This window comes from Indicator indicator, chromosome 21 (assembly GCF_027791375.1).
Source record: "Indicator indicator isolate 239-I01 chromosome 21, UM_Iind_1.1, whole genome shotgun sequence".
In the NCBI taxonomy this organism is placed as follows: domain Eukaryota; kingdom Metazoa; phylum Chordata; class Aves; order Piciformes; family Indicatoridae; genus Indicator; species Indicator indicator.
In genome coordinates this window covers 18528239-18548533 of record NC_072030.1, presented here as the reverse complement: position 1 = coordinate 18548533, position 20295 = coordinate 18528239, and the positions used below count along the sequence as shown (strand labels likewise).

Sequence of the window (20295 nt, the reverse complement as noted above, 5' to 3'; positions counted from 1 at the left end):
AGGTTCCTCCTTTTGGGGTTGAATGAACAAAAGGGAAAGCAGAAGTGAGAGCTGACGAATGTGAGAAGGGACTGAGCAGAGCTGAGATGAGCAGGTGGGGCACAGAAACTGGAGGTGTCTGGAGCTCATCACTTCCCTGTGGCAAAAGCTCCCTGGCCTCATGGAAGCTGCTCTTCAGGGATGGGGCAGGGAGAAATCCCTCCCTCAGCTCTCTGCTTTGCCCAGGGAGCTTCACTGTGTGGATCTCCCTTGGCTGGTGCTTGGGTGACTCCCTCTGAGATGAATCTCTCCTGCTCCTGGGTGACTCAGCCTCCTTTGTGCCATACAAGGGACCTGCCCCAGCCCCACAGCCTTGGAATCTCACTCACATGATGGGCTGAGATCTGACCTTGGTCTCATGAGTTTTGCTGCTAACTCCAAGGCTTTTTTTCATGGCAGCAACAAGGAGAGGGAGCAGGGAGCTGGTGCAGTGTGGTTTTGGTGTGGAGGTCAGTGCAATGCTTATCTCCCTTCTCTCTTGGGGGAAAAGCTGCCAACCCCCTAGGGCAGGCACTGGTGGGGTTGGAGGTTCCCCTTAGTGTGGGCCATCCCCTGGCATAGGTGTTCCTGTTGGTACATCCTCATACCAACACCTATGTTAGGACCCTCAACAGCCTTCTCTACCCTACCCCTGGCCTTCTCCCAGTGTCCATGGTGCCACCAGCTGGGAAAAGCATCTCCTGCTCAGGACTTCTCAGGCACAGGAAGCTGGTATCAATGATAGTGAACTGGTTCTGCCCAGGAGTGCTGGCACATGGTTATGTCCCAGTTTGGGTGGCACAGGGCAGCTGCTGTTTGTTTCAGGAAATAAAGAGTTAAGGCAGCTTCTGATGTGAGGTCTGTGATTTCCATAAGGATAGGCTCACTTCCCCTTTTGTTTTGCTGGTTAGTTCCCCTTACCAGGATGGTTCTGGCATGGACAAGCTGAAGTGAGAGCTGTGACAGAGGTGGGGAGGAAAGAACACAGATAGGTTGGGAGGCAGGGAAACGGACAACAGGAACAACATTGGGGATGGCCTTGCTGGCCCCAGCTTGGACCCTGAAAATAGCTGGAAAACCTTGGCATGGGGATCCCCTTCCTGGAGGCTCCTACATCATCTGGAGCCATCTGCATTTCAGACTGGGCTGGGAGGTTGCCTAATCTGAACTCTAGCCATGGATTTCATTGCCACCCAACTTTAAAGCTCAAATAGTGGCTCCTGGTGGAGAGCCATGGGTGGAGATGGCTGTGGCCCCTGGGGTTGGAAGAGGCAGAGAAGCCCCACGGAGCAGACAGGATCTGCTTTTTCTCCCCACCATGCAGGAGCAGCTCTCCAGCAGAAGCCAGGCTGGGGTGAGGAGAGGGACAGGCTGCACATGGCAAGCCATGGTGCCGATGCAGCCTAATTTGACAGGGCCTGGGATGGATGCATGGATGGATGCAGGGATGCATGGATGGATGGGGGCAATGGAAGACATTTTTGGTGCCCCTTCTGGGTTGCTGGGTGCCAGGTCTGACTTCTGGGCCTATTGCTGGCTCTGGTGAGGAGCCTTCACCACCTAGGTCCCAAGCCTCAAGGACATGGTGCCCTGGCACACTGGTTTCATGCCTCATCATGCCAGGGCTGCCACTGAGCTGGGATTTCCTACAGTGGTGCATCCTATAGCCTTGTCCTGCTACTCATTCCCAGCACTGGGAAGTCAACAATAAGTTAGGTTGGGAAGGCAGCACAGTTTCGTGCTCTGGCTGTAAAATGTGAGTGGCCTAAGAAAAATCCCCAAGGACTACTAACAAATACAGCAGTTTGCAGCAAAGTTCCTGGTGGGAGGAATTAGAGATTGCTACTCAGTGAGGAGAAAAGCCACAGCTTGTAACCACCAAGTAACAGAAGCCTAAACATTTGTGGGGAGCATCTGAGGCTGAGATGAAACTGGAAAAGCTTGAGGCATCCTACAGCCATCAGGGCTTGGCAGCCAGTGCTTGGTTGCTGGCTTGGATTGCTGCTCAGCACCAAAGCATGGAAATTGCTTTGGACTGATTTCAAACTGTGTCTATAGCAGGTCAATAAATAAATGGAGTCTCTCTGTACACACACACCCACACACACATAGAGATACTGAAGCTTTTCTTGGCTATGCAGAAACCTGAAAGGGGAGGGAATACTTTTACAAGAAAAAAAACCCAAATAAATCCCTTTTGTCCTTGTTGATGTTTTTATTTTTAGGCAAAGCTCAGAGAATCTTGTCACAACGAGAAGGGGAGAAATGTGAGTTCAAAAGCCATCAAAATGAAGCTCCTGTGGGTTTGCAGTTTTGTTCCTTGTTTCCCAGCTGTGACTATTAGCAGCTGCTACAGGAGCTTTGTGAGTTTCTGTGGAGAAAGCAGGACTGAGCCATTCTGTGAGCACTGTGCTTGACTCCTGTGCTGGTAAACGAGGAGCCCAAGTGCAAGTATGGCTTTGGCTGGCTCTAAGAGTGATCCTGGCTGCTTGGTTTAATTAATGCCCCTGCATTAAGACCTGATGTGATCCAGGGTCAAGAACTGCCTCCTAGAGAGACCCAAACTCAAAGCCCCTCCAGGCAGAAGGGCCCTCTCTCCTCAAAGTCAGCTGCAACCTGTTTTTGTAAATTACCTCCTGAAGCTTGTAGGGCTCTGTAGGACCATCTCAACAGGGGCAGGTCACTCCACAGCAGAGAGCTGCAAAAGCAGTGAGCAATCCCAGAAGGGCCTTGGGGACAGTCTCAATGTGCCACTGGCACCAGTGATATCCATCACACATTTGGGGATGGCAAGTAAGCATTTCTCACCTGGCCTCTATGCACTTGAAGCCAGCTTTAGCTGTTTCTGTTCCCTCCCCACCTGATGCACATCAGTACTTCAAGCTGCTCTTCAATTCACACAAGCCACAGGCAAAAATGTTTTCTTCCAAAGCCACAAGCAGCCAGTCACACCGTGAGGAACAGCAAGGCAAGAGTCCTGCTCTCTGGTGGAGCCACCCAGGCTTGCCCAGGCAGTCTGAGCTCCTGGCATGGCCTGGGGCTAACAGCCTGTTTCCTCCCCTCCCCTGGGAGCCCAGCCTGGGAGGTGCAGGCTGAGGTACACCCCCCTGCAGGGAGTGCTTGTGCTTGCTGCTGGGCCCCCACAAGCTTTGTCCACCACCTGAAGCTGCCCGACGGCCTGTCTGCATGCACAGTTGCCCAGGGCAGCTGAGGAGGGAGGCATTTTGGCATTGCAGACAACAGCCCTCATGTCACCGACCCCTCGTCGCTGTGCTAGAAAGTAAGCAGAGGAGCCCTTGGAGGTCATAGCCAGAGGACAGCTCAGAGATAGAGGAAGATCTCTCTGGAGATATTCAAGATCTGTCTGGATGCATTCCCGTGTGATCTAATATAGGTGATCTTGCTCTGCAAGGAGGTTGGACTGGATGATCTTTCGAGGTCCCTTCCAGCCCCTAACATTCTGTGATTCCTCCGGGTTGCAGGTGAAGGTTGCAGTGATGGTCTGGAGGAGGCGAATGAGGCAGCCCCAGGAGCTGAGCTGCTCACCGCAAACGGCGGCAGGTGGTGCCCCGTCAGTGCTCGGTGCTGCCACCCACTGTTAATTTCTCGGTAATGCAGTGCTGTAGCGGCGTGAGCCTCCCCGTCAGTGCTCAGTGCTGCCACCTGCTGTATACTTATTGGTACTGCAGTGTCTGCCGCGGTGCGTGCCGCCTCATCAGTGCTCAGTGCTGCCTGCCTCACCTCTAAATGCCCTGAACGCTCGAAATGCCTGAAAATTCTTGATGGGAAGAGGATGAGAGGAATGAAAAAAAAAAAATCTACGCCCAGGGCCTATGCAGGTTTCTCAAACTATCTATTCCAAATGGTGGTTAAAGGGTCTATGTATCTTCTGACCTCTGATGTCTGAACTATGCTGCCATCTCATCCTGAGTGACCCTTCTCCAGTGCCTCTCAAAGATTTCCAGAGGAGTTTCAGTGATACTTGGGAAATGGGGACTGAAAAAGGATCCAATTATTAAACCCTGGAAGCTGTCCAAAGAAAGACAGGGGAACTCCCTGACTGTATTCACTTGTCTGTTTGCATGGCACAGGAAGGGCTTCCAGGAGCAGCAGGCCAATGGGTGAGTAGTTGATAGCTGCCTCCTGGGATCATCTCCCAGTGCTCTCTCTGTGCCTAACAGTGACACTTTAAAGATATTATTCTAAAGTCAGCACCTGAAAACAGCCTGGTGAACTGCATGGTAAAGATTGGAAATAAGGAGGACATTCTTCACAATTAGAGCAGTAAAATACTGGAAGAGGATGCCCAGGGATGTGGTTGAGGAGCTGTCCTTGGAGACATTCAAGATCAGACTTGATGTGGCTCTGGGCAGCCTGATCTAGTTGGAGGTGTCCCTGCTGACTACAGGAGGGGTTGAACAGATGACCTTTGAGGGTCCCTTCCAACCCGATGCAATCTGTGACCAGTGTTTCAGTCATTTCTGAGTTTGTGTGACTGCCATAATTTCTGGAACAAAAAGTGAGTGTGGGCACCTAATGCCATCTTGTGGTTTTAAAACCATCATCCTAGTAGAAAATCTGGCAGGTGCCTAATGGATGGATCTCCTTTAGCAGGCTCTCAGATCTCAGTGTCTTTGGGAGCAGAGGTCGGTGTCTTTGTCTGCATCTCATCGATGTTCCTGCAGAACAAAATATATGACAGGGTTGGGACAGATTTTTTTTCAAACATAAGTGTTTGTGTGCCATAAAGCAAGTGAATTTTGCTATGAATAACCTGAGTTACTTACACCGCTGCTGCCTGTTAGGCTCCGTGTCGTCACTTTTTTTTGGTGGGGTACAAATTTAAGCTTTTATTGATACCTTCACACTGCCCAGACATAAGAAGAGTTTGCCGGTGGCAGCGAGCAGTGCCTGCCCATGTCCACACGGCAGCAGCAGTGAGCAGCAGAGCACGGGGCACCGGACCGTGTGCGCCGCGTCCGTAGCAACCCGCAGGGCTGTGCCGACGCCTGCAAGGGGAAAGTGCCGGTTTGGGACAACCGGCCCCAAATCAGGAGGGGAAAAGGGTAAGTGGGGGCTTTTGAACATCTGAGACAGAGAGATATTTACAGGGGAGGGTCAAGGTTTTAAAACCTTGCTACAAATAGCATTTATGGGCAGTTTAGAAACCTACTTACAAATAGACTATTTAGGCGTAGTTCTCTAGTTTCGCTTATCTACAGTCTCCGGGCTGCACAGAGCAGCTGCTTAGACTGCCTGTGGAACACGGGACGTGCAGACAGCTTTCTTCCGACTTTTTTTTCTATTTAAACTAAAAGGAAGCTATACATGAGGCAACTCCAAAGTCCGTTATTTACATAAGTCGTTCTAAAATGTGTCTCAGTTCTGATCAATCGCTTTGCTGAATCCTTGTGTAAGAGAGAAAAAGAACGAAGCGCTCTCAGCGAATGGGAAAGGTTTCCTTCCCTTCCGAAAGAGCGGCGGCTCGCAGGCACCCGGGAGTGCTGAGAGCCTCGTTACACGCCGGCTCTCGGGAGGTCCGCTGCAGCCTGTGCCCCCCGGGCTGGGCATTGGAAGCCTCCCGCGAGAGCGGCAGCGGCGGGACGCAGAGGCCCGGCTCGATTCTTTCCGGCTCTGCTCGGCTTCTTTCGGCTCGGCTGAGTTCGGCTTTGTTCGGCTCGACTCGGGTCGGTTCGACTCCGCCTCCGTGGCTCATACGTAGCACAGGAGGTGCTTAAACGATCGCTGGTGTTTGAAAAGGAGGAGTTAGAAAACACCTCTGGAGGTGTTTAAGAGATCCAGAGATGTGGTGCTGACAGACATGGTTTAGGTCCAGACAAGGTAGAGTTAGATAATGGTCGGACTGGATGATCTCAGAGGCCTTTTCCAACTGAAACAATTCAATGATTCTATGGACACCACATAGCGACCTACTGACAGTTACGACTGAAAAGTCTGCACTGGGCCATGGTACCTAATTTATAGGATTAAATAGAGCTGTCAGGGTGGAAAGATAATATTTGACTCTTAAATTTGCTCTCTTTGTCAGACCCATGCTGCCTACTGCTCCACGACCTGTGGAAACACAATGATGATGGTAGGGTGACCCTGAATGGTAGTGGACTTGTGATGTAAGGGAAGGGGGGTGGTGATTACTTCTTGTAGAAAGGTGTGAAAACCGCAGGTAAGGATTACGTTGCAAGAACCTGATGCAGAAGAGTGAGGTTTCTCCTACCTCCCCCACCACGTCCAGAACGCACAGACGGGTGCTGTCGCTCCCTGAGGCCGCCTCGGGAGGGCACACTCGGCCCACGCACCCTGCACCGCCGGCCTGGGAAGGGGGAGGGAGGGAGGCAGACACAAACCAGCCCACTCTGTTTCGTACCCAGCTCATGGTTCAAGGTCAGCACTGTGTAAACTGCCGCACAAAGGCTCCTTTCAGGAGCCGCCACAATGGCTCCGCGGCCCCCCGCACAATCTCCCTATTCAAGCCGTGACCTTCGCGGGTCCCGGCGTGCGCGACCCTCGCCCCGAGCAGCCGCCACAGCGCTGACCTGGCCTGGTTGTGCGCAGTTCCGAGGGCGGGCAGCCACGCCAGGCAAGCGGAGCAGGTGGCACCGATGAGCCGGCTGCCCCCCGGTTCCGCAAAGCCGGCGGCGCTCCCCAGCTCGCCCAGCCCTCACCCCGCCCTCCCGGTGCTATTTGCATAGTGACCGCCCAGATCGGGTTTCATTGGCGTAGACCGTCTCGGTCGCCGTCGCTGATTGGTGCTTTCCTCCCATAGCTGATTTGTATGCGGCGGTGCGGAGCGCCCCGGCAGAGCCGCGCGGAGAAGTTGGGTCGGAGCCGCCGCTAAGTGCCCTGCCGCGCGGCTCCCGCCGCCCGTCCCGCGCCCCCCGCGCGGCCGACAGCTGGCCGAGCTCAGGACTCGGCTCCCCACTGCCGGCTGCCGCCAGCCGTTCCCCTTCCGAGGCAGAAGATGGCTGAGCACAGCCTCCCTGCGGGATGGAGGTAGTTGGTTGTCGGCGGAGCCGGCGTGTCGGGAGGGCTCCTTCCCGCTGTGCTGCCAATCCTCCCGAGCTGCTGGTGGGGCAGGCGACTCTGGCTCGGTAAGCGCAGGAGGCATCTGCGCCAGCCTCACCTTTCGTGCTCTTTGCGGTTGGCCTAACCCGTCTTTCCTATGGCTGGCATATACAGCTCTACTCTGAAGACCCTGGAGGATTTAACTTTGGACTCTGGTTATGGGGCAGGGGATTCCTGCAGGTCCCTTAGTCTCTCTTCTTCCAAGTCCAACTCCCAAGCCTTCACCTCTTCTCAGCACAGAGGCAACTGGTGGTACTACTCGGGCTCCATGAACAGTAGGAATAACAGCTGGGATACAGTGAACACTGTCCTGCCGGAAGACCCCGAGGTTGCAGATATCTTCTCCAAGTGTCCTAAGCTGCCGGATCTAGAGGAATATCCTTGGACTGATGAAGACATTGGAAGAATACTCAGAAAAGGGAAGGGAGATGGCAATAGCAGAGGCTTTTCTCAGGAAGCTGTCAGGCGGCTCTCGCAGGTCCTGAGGCGCGTCTTGATCAGGGTCTCCAGGGAAGCGCAGCGCCTCAGCGTCATGCATTCCAAGTGCACCAGGTTCGAGGTGCAGAGCGCCATCAAGCTCATACAGAGCTGGTCATTGTCAGAAAGCTGTGTCTTGGCGACTGTCAAAGCGCTCTCTCTCTACAGCATGAGTGCGGGAGACGGACTGAGGAAAGGTAAATCAGCTCGATGTGGCCTCACCTTTTCAGTGGGAAGGTTTTTCAGGTGGATGGTAGACACCAGGATCTCGGTTAGGATCCACGAGTATGCAGCCATCTCTCTAACTGCTTGCATGGAAAACCTTGTAGAAGAGATCAAGGCGAGGGTTTTGGCAAGTCAGAGCCCGGATGGTGGAGGAGGGGACATCTCAGCTGAAATTCTGGAGATGGTTATCAACAACGATGCAGAACTTTGGGGAGTGTTGCAACCTTATGAGCATCTCATCTGTGGAAAAAATGCTAATGGTAAGCTCCATCTTTTACATTTTCTTCTCTTCATACTAGCAGGCTTTATAGTGAAAAGAGTTGGTTTCAACGACTTGGGGTTTGTTTTGTTGTTGGTGGTTTATTTTTCCCTCGTTTTTGTCTAAATTGCATCTAGTTGTGGTTTGTGCATGTGTAAAGCAGATGTGAGGGCTTCACCAATCAAGAATGGTGCTGCTTTAAGATGTATCTGTTCATACAAGGTGCAGAGGCTGTGGAAAACCAAGCCCTGTTGTCCTAACCCCCCCATCCCCTCCTGACTTTATACCAGTTGCTGTTGTGGGCATTTCACTCTTAAGTGGCACGCAAATGTGCTTCTCTGTAACCATAGAATGAAAGGTGCTTTACAAGCTGCTCTCAGCAAACATCGCTATTGTTTATAAACGAAACTTACGTTCTAGTCAATATCTGTCAGTTTGATCTTAAAGATGCTATTCCCACATACAGCCTGGAGAGGGAAAACAACATTTTTTATTTTTATTTGCAATAGTAAAATTCAGTTTCTGAGCAAAAGCTTGTAACTGCATGTTACTTAGACCTCCTTCAAGCTCATCAGGAACCTGTGTTGTAATTAACTCGTGGGCTAAACAAAGGCTTGTGCTTGGCTTGCCAAGGTTGGGTATGTAGGATGGTGCCTGAGCTATGAGAATAATGTAGCATTAAGATGTTTACCTCTCTAATTTGTTTAGAAAGCAGACTTCTGGAGCAGTGAAGGAAATAAGCAGATAAAGGAATGTTGGCATCTTCCTTGGAGACTGAGGAGCAATTTGAAAGGCTTAAGTCGTGACAGCTCTATTCAGGGGCTGCAGTGTTTATCTTGCATTGTCACACTGAGCGGTACCATATTTTTTTCCACGGGAAATGTAAAGAAACATTCAATTTAGCAAACTATTCTGTGTACCACACACAGTTTCATGACTTCTGCTGGTCAGATATTCCATGCTTGATACCTTTCTGATTTAACTCTTTATAACATCAAGTGGCTTGTTCCTCTCAAAAAGATGATCTTCCAACAAGTAAAGGAGCAGGTTTTCTTTGAGGGGAAAACAATGTACCTTAGGTGAATGTTAGGAAACAGTCAGAGAAGGGCTGACTCAGCTTCTGCTCCTTGGGTACACTGCTTGCTGCTTTCCCATACCAAAGCAATAATGTCACAACTCAGGTCACTAGTATATGGCTGCAGTGACTCTCACCACTGGATCAGCGTGGTTCAAATTAAAGTGTAAGAGGATGGCTGCTCTTAGAGTGCTCACAAAACCTCTCTTGTGCACTCCAGCTGCCCTTTCTGTGCTGGCAGTGTTACTGAAGGTATGTGAAATAAATCTGAAGAGCCCTTTGGGATGTGCTCTTGGCACTGGTACAAGACAGAACTGTAACTCTAAAAGTCAGGCACAGGCATCTATATTTTTGACTAAATGCTTTTAGATGAAAGACTATAAAGGTATGAGGATGTTTTGTCCTCTGCCAAAACACTTGCCATAATTCTTTATGTACCATGGGAGTATTTGTCACCAGGTCCTAAAACAGGAGTCTGTTCTCTCTCACATCCCTTATTTAGGGAACCTGAAGTAAAATATTGTGCTTCTGTAAAGCAAAACATGTGTGCTTTGGCCATTTTCTACTTGGTGCTCCTGCCACACAGGTTCTGTGTGTGTGTGAAATGGAGGAGAAGTCTGTCCCTCACTGCTTTTTCTTTTTTTTTTTTCCTCTTGAGAGAAATGTCCTTGAAAAAAATTGCCATGAATGAATGGAAGCTGGTGTTGAATGGGAAGAGGAGTGGCTGTGCAGGAAAATGCTTTATAAATATTCAACCCACCAAATGGTCAGTTATGATAACACTCCTGGAGGGTAATACCAAGCAGCTGCCAGACCTGGAAGGATTGGCTTCTGTTGCATCTTTTGTTGTTCCTGTCTTTCAGATCGATGCTGTCAATAATTGAATGCATTTCTTAAGTCTGAAAATTGAATCAAACCACACATGAAGGTATTCTGCAATTTCCTGTGGCAGTCTGTCACGAGCATTTTACCTGACACAAGTCAGTGCATCTTCTAAATGGCTTTTCTTGCAGCTGTAAGGCCAGAGATAGTTTTATAGGGATGCAGAAAAGCTTGGAATAACTTCTTTATTCTTCTCTCTCTAGGAATTGTTAATGAGTAGTACTCACATCATTCACTACAGTGCTTTCAAATGATCTTCTCTTTCACTTTCATTTCAATTTGAAGTATATTTAGCAGTAAAATAAGCGGATGTATTGTATATATGGATGTATATATGTACAAGGGGCAGGCAAACTGGCTGTACTATCATTTTTGTTTCTTTGATAGCAAGAGTGTTTTAATGGAGCTCTTATAAATGGTGAAGTTGGCATGTAAGCAAAATGTTTTGTTTTATAGCCCTGAGTTTGATGTCAAAGATAAAAAGCACTTGGAGGTTAAGTTCTAACTCCAGCCGAGTGTAGCAGTCTCTGGATGAAACACACGGCAGTGTACTGGATTATCATAATGGACCTTTCTGGTATTGGGATCTATTGGATACTGGTTTTGTTATTAGATCAGGACCGTGTGCTTCTTTGGAGGCTCAGAAACAGTCAGTAAATACATAAATCTCAAGAAGTCTCCAGAGGCTGCAGGTTAGATGTGTATTTTTGCAGTGCCTAATCTCCTGCCAAAGACCATAGTCCAGCCACTGCTCTTACAATACTCTGTGTTGTAGCAAATGTGTTGTAATCAACACATCCTGCTGTGTGTGAAGGGTGATGTTTAAAACTCTCTAAATGCCTAAGGAAAATTTTAATACTATTTGAAAAGAAATAATAATCACAGAATCATAGAATGGTCCAGGCTGGAAGGGACCTCCAAAGGTCATCCAGTCCAACCTCCCTGCAGTCAGCAGGGACATCCCCAGCTAGATCAGGCTGCCCAGGACCTCATTGAGCCTCACCTTGAATATTTCCAGGGATGGGGCCTCAACCACGTCCCTGGCCAACCTGTTCCAGTATTCCACCACCCTCATAGTAAAGAACTTCTTCCTAACATCCACTCTAAATCTGCTCTTCTCTAGTGTGAAGACATTGCCCCTCGTCCTGTCACTGCAGCCTTCTTGTAGCCCCCTTCAGATACTGGCAGGTTGCTGTTAGGTCTCCCTGGAACCTTCTCCAGGCTGAGCACCCCCAGCTCCCTCAGCCAGTCCTCGTATCAGAGCTGCTTCAACCCCCTGATTGTTTTTGTGGCCCTCCTCTGGACCTGCTCCATCAGCTCCATGTCCTTCCTATATTGAGGCTCCAGATCTGCACACAGCACTCCAGGTGAGGCCTAAGGAGAGCAAAGCAGCAGATTCACCTCTCTGGATCTGCTGGCAAGGCATCTTTTGGTGCAGCCATGCACAAAGCATTCCCATGTGTGTCTGTAGGTACATAAGAGGTGTTGCCTTCTCAGCCTGCTTTTCTAAGGCAGTCTAATCCACTTCAGATCCACAACAGGCACCAGTTTTAAGAAGGCTCTAAGTATTTCACACTGTGTGGCCACGCCTGGGGAGGCTGACCCAACCACAGCATGGAGACAAAAAAACCTCAATTCAGACTAAAGGAAACCACCGACTGTTGCTTGGTGGCTTATGACTTATGTGGGCTTTCCCAAGCTAGATGAGCTGGTGGTTGTAGCTCTGATCCTGGCTTCATTCACCTTTGTTCAGAAGTACACCCAGCATACCTTATGGCCTTCTACACATTCAAGAGCTTGGAATTCTATCCACAAACCCACAGGGACAACTTCTTCAAGCCTAAATGTTAGTGCTTGTGTGTATGTGCTCACATCTACAGACACAGTTAAACATCCAAACAGCTGCTGAGGTGTTCCAGCAGCTAGAAGTCTACAGAAGAAATATCCATTTGCTCACACTGAACTATGAGAATTCAGGCTATGAACAAAAGAATGAAATCAGTAATTTCTTGTTTGTTCCTTCTTGTTTTAATGGGGTTAATTTACATCTTATTTTGAATGGGAGTGCCATAGTGACATTTGGTTGTATCTAAGCAAGCCTGAGGCTATGGTAACACCAGGACAGTGGTGGCTTCATGCTTTCTTAATTTGCAAGTTGGGACAGAAATATTTCTACAAAACTCTGATTCCTTCTCTTGCAGAATGAGAGTTGCTTTTAAAACTTAAAAAAGCTTCTGGAGCTTGTTGAGAGCATCTAACTCAAGTGAAGGATTCCAGATAGTGCATTTGAGCAAGGAGAGCCTTGTAAATGGAGTTTCCTTGCTGGCAGCACAGGTCAACGAGAAAGTTTGTCACAAGAAAGCAATCATAGAAAGAGGAAAGGATGCACAAATGTGGAAAGGTTTGTTCCTTTCAGCCAAGCACATCCAGACTTGTTTCTGACTGAGGTCATAACCAAGCTGGAACTGTGAGCTCATTCTGGTCCTTAGGAAACTTCTGGCTCTGGTGGGTGTGACTTGGTATGCTCTGCAACTGGGGCGAGGAGAGACCAAGCACTGGGACAGACCAGCCATGGGCAGAGCACAGCTGAGGGTTGTTTGTCAACCCATAATTATTGTGTCTGCCTGCAGCCTGTCAGGGTGGTGGCTGCAGCTTTTGTGAGCATGGAATATGTGGGAGAGAATTGATAGTGAGAAAATAACTGAAGAGGGAGAGGTCTGTTGTAACTGGTAATGTCTTCAGGGGTGGAAACTGAAGATCAGCCCTTTCAATTCAAGTTAAATGGAATTCTCAGCTATAAAGTCCTTGTTTATTGAAACCTGTTTGCTTATGTGGTACTTGTAGATGAAAGCCCCTTGGAATTGTAAACTTCCTCCTCATCTGCTCAAAACCTGTTGCTTAATGATGTGATTTCGTTAACTACAGCCTAGCTGATGTGTTCTGTGGTGGTATTCTGGGAGACATTTGTTTGGATTGCTCTTTACTATGATCTTCACATGAAACATTTCTTGGAAATAGATATTGAGCAGAGCTGAGACACTGGAGGGTGACCTGTAAAAATCATGAAATCAGCTGACGGGGTTGCTGTGAATGTATTTACCTTCTTGTTGCCCAAGCAGAAGCTGTCTAATGTCCTTGGTGTGGGTTTGATCTGGATAGCTCAAAGGTTAGTTGTAAGCCCTTGTCTGGCTTGTTCTGGTGGTGTAATTATTATACCTGGACCATTTCTTCCTGGAAACTCATTTGATGTTCACCAGGCTGCACAACCTGAGCAAACTAATCCAAATAGCAGCTTCTGGAGGATGCTGCAAAGTTGCATGAAGTCATCTGTGCAGATTGCTTTCAAGGCTGTGGAGTGATAGAGACAATGGAAGGCAAAGTGTTGTCTTAACTTCCTTGGGTCAATGCACATCCTTCATGTGTTTTGTGTGAGGGTTTCTCTCTACACTGACTCCTACTGGGAATATGCATCTCTACTTGTTGGTTTATTTTAGACACAAGTAGCAAGTCAGCTATTTAGTAGCTTTATGAAAGTGAAATTGAAATTTAAGCCCTGATTATTTTTTTATTTTAATTAAAAAAATAGGATATCAGAGATATTTCCAGGTGATCAAAATGGCATTTTTTTTCCCCACAGTAGTCTATCAGGAGACTGTGTTTGATTCTCCCTGTCCTAGAATGACAGAGATGCTTCCAGGTGATCAAAACGGCACAGCAGTCTAGCAGGAGACTGTCCGAAAATACTGAAAAAGTCTTGACATAAGCAAAAAAAAAAAAAAAAGGAAAACTTGCTTAAGTAATTGCTGTAGGGTTTGTGTAGTGACACCAAATGCTTGAGATGATAAAGGGTATTTGTGGTATGATCATGTGGTAGGGAATGAGAACTGAAGCCAAATAAACATTTCAGACCAGCTCTGCAGTCCATGCATGTAGATTTATAACAAATGATAAGTTTGCTGTGGGGCTACGCAAGATCAAAGTAAATATTGTTTGTGATATCTGGGGGATGAGAGGAGAGGAACACTATGGAAGACATCATCTGCTTGTCCCCTTCTTCAATGTTTATACCATTACAGTCCCTGCTGGGTACTTCTGTTACTTTCATTTCTAGCCCAGTCTGCAATCTGTTGCCTAGGACCTGGAGAATAAGGATGGTGACATGACTCAGTGTTTATGTTGGGACTTGGACATTAAAAAGATAAACATTCAGAGGCATAATTCTGTTGTTACTCCTTTATAGCTCAGGTTTTTTTTTTGATGATTTCCAAGATGACAGCCAATAGAGTTCCTTCTAGTATTTACATTTTGCTGCTTGTGAACATTACTGCTTCAGATGAAGGGCAGGAGCTGAGTACTGGCAAACAACTGAAGTAGGAAATAGGCCACTTCTGCCTCTTATTCTTTCTTCAAACTGCTTTGGGGTTTTGATGTTTCATAGAATTTAGTAGAAGTCAGTTTCTTGTCTGCCTGTTTTATTTAACTAACTACCCAATTCTCCCTGCCTTGCACACTCATCTCAAACCTAGGAGAAGAAAATTCCAGCTGCCAGGTTGGCCAGGGATAACATTCTGATGGAATCAGGGAATCATTTAGGTTGGAAAAAACCTTCAAGATTAACAAGTCCAACCATTAACCCTCCTCTACCAAGTCCACCACTAAACCATATCCCCAAGCACCACATCTCCATGGCTTTTAAACACCTCCAGGGATGGTGACTCCACCACTTCCCTGGGCAGCCTGGGCCAGGGCTTGACAACCCTTTCAGTGATTTTTTTTTTTTTTTTTTTTTTTTTTCCCCCTAGTGTCCAACCTAAACCTGTCCTGGTGCAGCTTGAGGTCATTCCTTCTTGTTCTACCGCTAGCTCCTGTTACCTATCAAGCAAAACCCTTGGCTGTCTAGTTGTTTTGGTACAGTCCACTCATCTTTAACTTGGATTCCACTTGGATGCTTTTCTGATGGTCCTGCAGCTTCTTTTAACCTGAAATAGGTCTCAGCCTTCCCAGAGGGGTGAGGAGTGGTGTCAAGATGCTTGTGAGGAGCAGAGAGATGGAGCAGTTAGGTAGACATGCAGGCAGAGAACACTCCTCTGGGTACCACTGCTCTGGGGTGATGTCTTCAGAGGTGGTCTTTTGAGGTGTTTTATCATGTGCTGAATTGGGGAAGGCTGAGTAATGTGAGTCATGAGACCATTAATGGACTGGTGTGTGTTGTAAAGTTGTCCTCTGAAGGGCTCATCTGTTTCTGCATCACAAAAGATTGAGAGCCTTCCTTCCCCCCGCCAAGTTGTTGTGCAGTTTCCCTAGCTAATACCCAAGGTCTGACCAAAATGTTACAGATGGGTGTATGCTGTAATAATCTGAGATAACATATAATGAAATGTACTTCCTCTCTGGGGGAGGATATGATTTCTGGGTGATGGCACACAGAATTTCTGCTCTTTGGCTTGAATGTTATCTTGCCCCCTGCCCTTGCACTCATCTTGCACCAGCAGTTTTGTTTAGTCTAGAGATCATAAAAAAAAAAAATCCCTCCAGCCTTGAACAGATAGAGTTTTATTGTGGTCTTAGTATGGTTTTCAGTACTTTTAAGTTGTATCAAATTTATAAAGTGTCTTTGGATGTTCTTACTGAAGTGATAGTTTAAGTTAGGGGAGGAGGGGAAGAAGATGGAAAACCCTCATAGTGGGCAAGTAAGACACATAATTTTTATTATTTGGTTGTAATAAACCATTTCATTCTATAGTCAATATATAAAAACTTGTAAAGCTTGTTTATGGGCTCATGGCTATTTTGGCTTTTTTAGTTTGTGGTTGGTTTGTTTATTTATTTATTTTCCCAAGAAGTGATCTGAAAAGGTCTTTTATGTTGTGACGATAGACATGGAAATTTTGGCTTGACTGAGTAATGGTTTTGTTTGAACTTAGAAGATGCTTGAGGGTGCTGACAGTAAGATCATCAAGTAGGAAATTTGTCAGAGTAGTTGTCAGTGAAGTGCCCCTGAAAGCAGGCTCAGAATCCATGCCAGCTGGATCTTGCTGGAGCCAAACAAATCATTTCCATTACCTTTTAAAGGGCTTTTGGTCAGTATCCAGAACAGCACCATGGAATCGCACAGACTGGTTGGTGTTGGAAGTGTGACCTTTAAGGTGCTCTAGTCTAAGCCCTTGCAGTGAGCAGAGTCACCTTCAACTAGATCAGGTTGCTCCAAACAATCTGCCCTGGAAAGGTTCCAGGTGGGTTTGTGACTCTTAGCTCTGAACAATGCTTCTACTTGGTAGGAGGTAGAAGGTGGAAGTACATGACAGAAAGTCAGGAAAATGGATCAGAGTTGTGAAACAGACTTGGGGGAGGGTGGGCAGAGTCCAATGGGTTTGTCTACCAGTTCTGAGAGACCAGAGAGTTTCATCATGGAGTAGAGCAGTGGTTTAGGGATTTTAGTCTGTGATTCCTAACAATAGCATAGGAATTATTTGACTGATCAGAAAAGACTGGGTTTTTTTCTCTGAATCAGCTGCCTGGGCTTTTCCACTGCAATCACTTGGATTGAGGCCACATGTTGGTCTGAGGTAGTTTTGGTTTAGTACTTTGTAATAAACTTAAAGGCTTTACACGTCGAGGTGGGAGAAGCTTTGATGGTGACCATTTATTCCATGGAAAACTTGGATCTCCTGCAGTGTGTGCTGGGGGGGGGCAGGGGGGGATTGAAACCACCTTTATGCTGAATTTTGTAGCCACACCAGTGAGTGAGGTGTGGGTGACTGACATGTTCTGGTTGATATAGAACTCCTTTAAAAAATGTCTGTCCCCCTTCCTACTGCCCCCCTCCCTCCCGCAGCCCTCTTGGGGCCATGCCAGATGCAGCCTATTATTAAAGCCACTCAGAGAAGATTCATGCTTAACACTGCATTTCCCAATGCAAAGCAACCCTGGAGTTGTTTCTGGCACCTATTCCCTGTGTGTATAATCTTGGGTCTGTTTTTTTGTTGCAGACATAAGAGTGCAGCTCTGTCCCAAGTTGCTTTGTGGGATGATGCGTTTGCTGCACCTCAGTATCGATGCATGTGGGCAGGGGACTGTCTTGCTTGGGTTTGAAACTTGCTGGGATTGAATGATAAAACTGGATGAATTGTCTTCTACCTTGAGAGCAGCTCAGAATATCATTTCCCTCTTAAAGTACAATGATGCATACATAAGGCTGCATGATTTCTCTGTTCGCTGCAGAAGACCTGAGCTTCCCCAAGGCAAGCAGAACTTATAAATTAAAATTAATTTATTAGCAGGAAGGTAACCCTTGCTATATAGCCAGGACTCAAGACAATACATATGTTGTGGCAGGAGATAGTAAATTGGCAGAGGGCATTTGGCCTGCCACCATCTGCAAAGCCTGCACTCCAATTTTCTGCTGTTGCCATGGGCTGCAGACTCAGACAGGAAATCATGGTAGGATGGGAAGGGGTCCAAAACACACACAGCTAGTGGAAGGTTTGCAGTTTGAAAGGGAGGCAGAGAACAGGCTATCTGTTCTCCTGCACAGGCACTGCAGAGGAGAAGTGCCCTCTGTGCTGCCCCTGCACGTACTTTAAGCCTCTTTTTATATTTTATATGCTCCTTTAAAAAAAAAACAAACAAAACACAAACCCAAGAACCAGTTGGAATGTTTTCCACGTACAGTAATGTGCATAATTTCAGATGCTCTGCTCACATACGAGGGGCCTGATTCAGTCCTCATTCAGAAAGCAGAGTAGAGCAGTGCAGAATCAAGCCCCTGACACAGGTGAAGTGACCACACAGAGTTTGGTCTCAACTGTCAAACAGCATAGCCCTGCCTCATTTCTTCCCCCAGGCTCATCACAGCTTTGGGATTTGGTTCTGTCTTCAGGGAAGCAGGCTTGGGTTCTGTGGGCTCATCAATGTACACAGTGCAGAATATCGCTGGTAGAGGCTGTGAATGGTCTGTCACAGGATCACAGAATGGTAGGGGTTGGAAGGGACCTCTAGAGATCGTCCAGTCCAACCCTCCTGCTAAAGCAGGGCCACCCAGGGCAGCTTGCCCAGCATCACAGTGGCCAGGGGAGTTTGGAATCTCTCCAGAGAATGAGACTCCACAACCTCTCTGGGCAGCCTGCTCCAGGGCTCCAACACCCTCAAAGTAAAGTTCCTCACCATGTTTAGATGAAACTTCCTATGTTCAAGTTTGTGGCCCTTGCCTCTTGTCAAGAGACAGGAACAGAGAAGGTGTTTGGTTGGCAGAGCAGGATGGCTTTCTAGTTCTGGGTAGAGCACAGGGTCAGAGTTATCCATGTGTTGAGGCAGGGACTGCTGGGGGTTGTGGTTTGGAGAGCAGTTTTCTTACCTGTGCATGAGAAGGCAAGCACAGGAATCTGCAGGCACTGAACTGCCCTGTTTACAAAGCTGCTAGTATGTGAAGAGCAGTGCACAACTGCTCAAATTGTGCTCCGTTGGTGGATGGTGGGAGAGAATAATTTCTCCTTAGGTGGTAGTTTACTTCTTAGCTACAAAAGAACAACAAACCAGCACTGAATGCCATGGCAGTACCATGGTCTAAACCAATAGGAGTTCAGCAAACTTCTTATGGCAAAAACCCAAACTCCAACTTTTTCTCACAGCCCCATCTGTGTTTTTTTAATTCTGACTGAAAGGGTAGTTTGTTCTCTGAGCTTTTCCCAACCATGGCTTTTATTGGCTGTGAGAACTGCTTCCTGCCTGCCTTAGCTGTGTGTGTAGCCCCTGTTAAGCTGCATGGAAGAGTGGAGCTGTGAACAGGAGCAAGGTGAGGGCTGCCTGCTCCAGTGCCAAATGTTGCTGGCTGCAGTGGTGATGTAACTGCCAAGAATGAGAGTGAAGCTACCAATTAATCCCATTTAGAAATCAAATAACTGAGGCAGCATTTAACCCTGGGGCTGGGATCAGTGAGGGAGGGAGGCTATTTCATGACCCTGTATCTTCCAACAACTGCTTCATTTTTGTGTGTGTAATATCATCTCAGACTTGCTGATTTCTATTTATTTTATTTTACATCTGACTGGAGGCTACTTTCAAACTGCAAACTGTCCCAGCCAAGCCATCTGCCTGAGCAGCACATTGTGTTTCTGAAAAGCAAAACATCCTCATTCCAAGATGTTTGGGCCCATTCTGCCTTAAAAGAGGTGCTCCAAAAAGCTGCTGCTGATTTATATCTGAACCCTGCCAAGTATTTCTCTGATGAGAATACATAACAAAGGATGCTGGTGTGTTTGAGTAAGGCTGATTTGAACAATCTGCTGTTCTCCTGCTACTCCACAGCCATGAAAAGCTCCTGTCACTTGTATTTTCAGTCTGTGTTTTGCACAGAGGTAGGAGATCTTCTGCAAAGTCCCTTGAGCCAGTTGTGAGGGGGAGACAATATTGCTTGCTTCAAAATATTCATGAAGCTTGCATGGGCTGGCTTCATCTGACTCTGCCACCCATAGTGAGCTTTAGAAGACAACAGAAAAGTTGTGGTTTTATTTGCCTTTGATAGGGATTGATAGACAGATCCTAATTGACTTTTGGGTCTGAAGATGGATATGAATTAAGAGTCAGTTTGCTTTCCTGACTTAGCATTTTCATAACTGTGAAGGAGCTCATTGAGTGAATATTTGTAATGTTCATAGTATAGGAGTGGTTCATCTGAGGACACTTGTGTTGTTCAGGGGCAGCAGGTTACTCTGTGCTGCTCATGAGCTGTGGAAGACTCGTGTGGGAGTGATTTCTACGACTTGTGCTTTGCTGTTGAAGAGAAATGAAGCAGTTCATAGAGAGCAGCTGCTTATTTTGGAACAAAATCAGCATAGCACATTGAAGAACACATTAATCACTTAGCTTGACCTTAATTTATTGTTTTAAAACCCCCTCCTTGCACCTATTATTAATTTCAGAATGTCAGGGATGCTTAGAAATATGTTATGTACCCAAATCTACAGGTTGAGGGCATCAAACAAAGTTGTAAGAGGGAGGAAAACCAAAATGCCTTCCTCATGAAGCACTGGCTCTCCAGGTACTCGTTTTTGGGAGCAGAAGGTGGCTGTGTAAATACCTGCCCAACTAAAGAGCTGCTGTCAGCTCCATAGCTACCACATGTATGTTGTTGTCCTGGCACAGTGACTTCTTCTCTTTGTCCAATCCTTGCAGAGCAGAAGCCTTCACTTTCCTGCAAGTCTTTCAGGAGAGGAAAAAGGGAAATAAACCAATTTCTCCATCTCCCCTCTTCTCAAAAGCCCCAGTGCTCATTTCACAA

The 20295-nt window shown here is 47.3% G+C and overlaps 1 protein-coding gene across 1 annotated transcript in view; it reads left to right on the top strand.

Annotated features, from left to right (window-relative positions):
• Positions 1–7198: 7198 nt before the first annotated feature.
• ABTB2 (ankyrin repeat and BTB domain containing 2) overlaps positions 7199–20295 on the top strand; it is a 120092-nt gene continuing 106995 nt past the window's right edge. The window contains exon 1 of the mRNA XM_054390478.1: positions 7199–8063. Coding sequence (XP_054246453.1) covers positions 7199–8063 — 865 coding nt within the window. The remainder of the gene's footprint in view (positions 8064–20295) is intronic.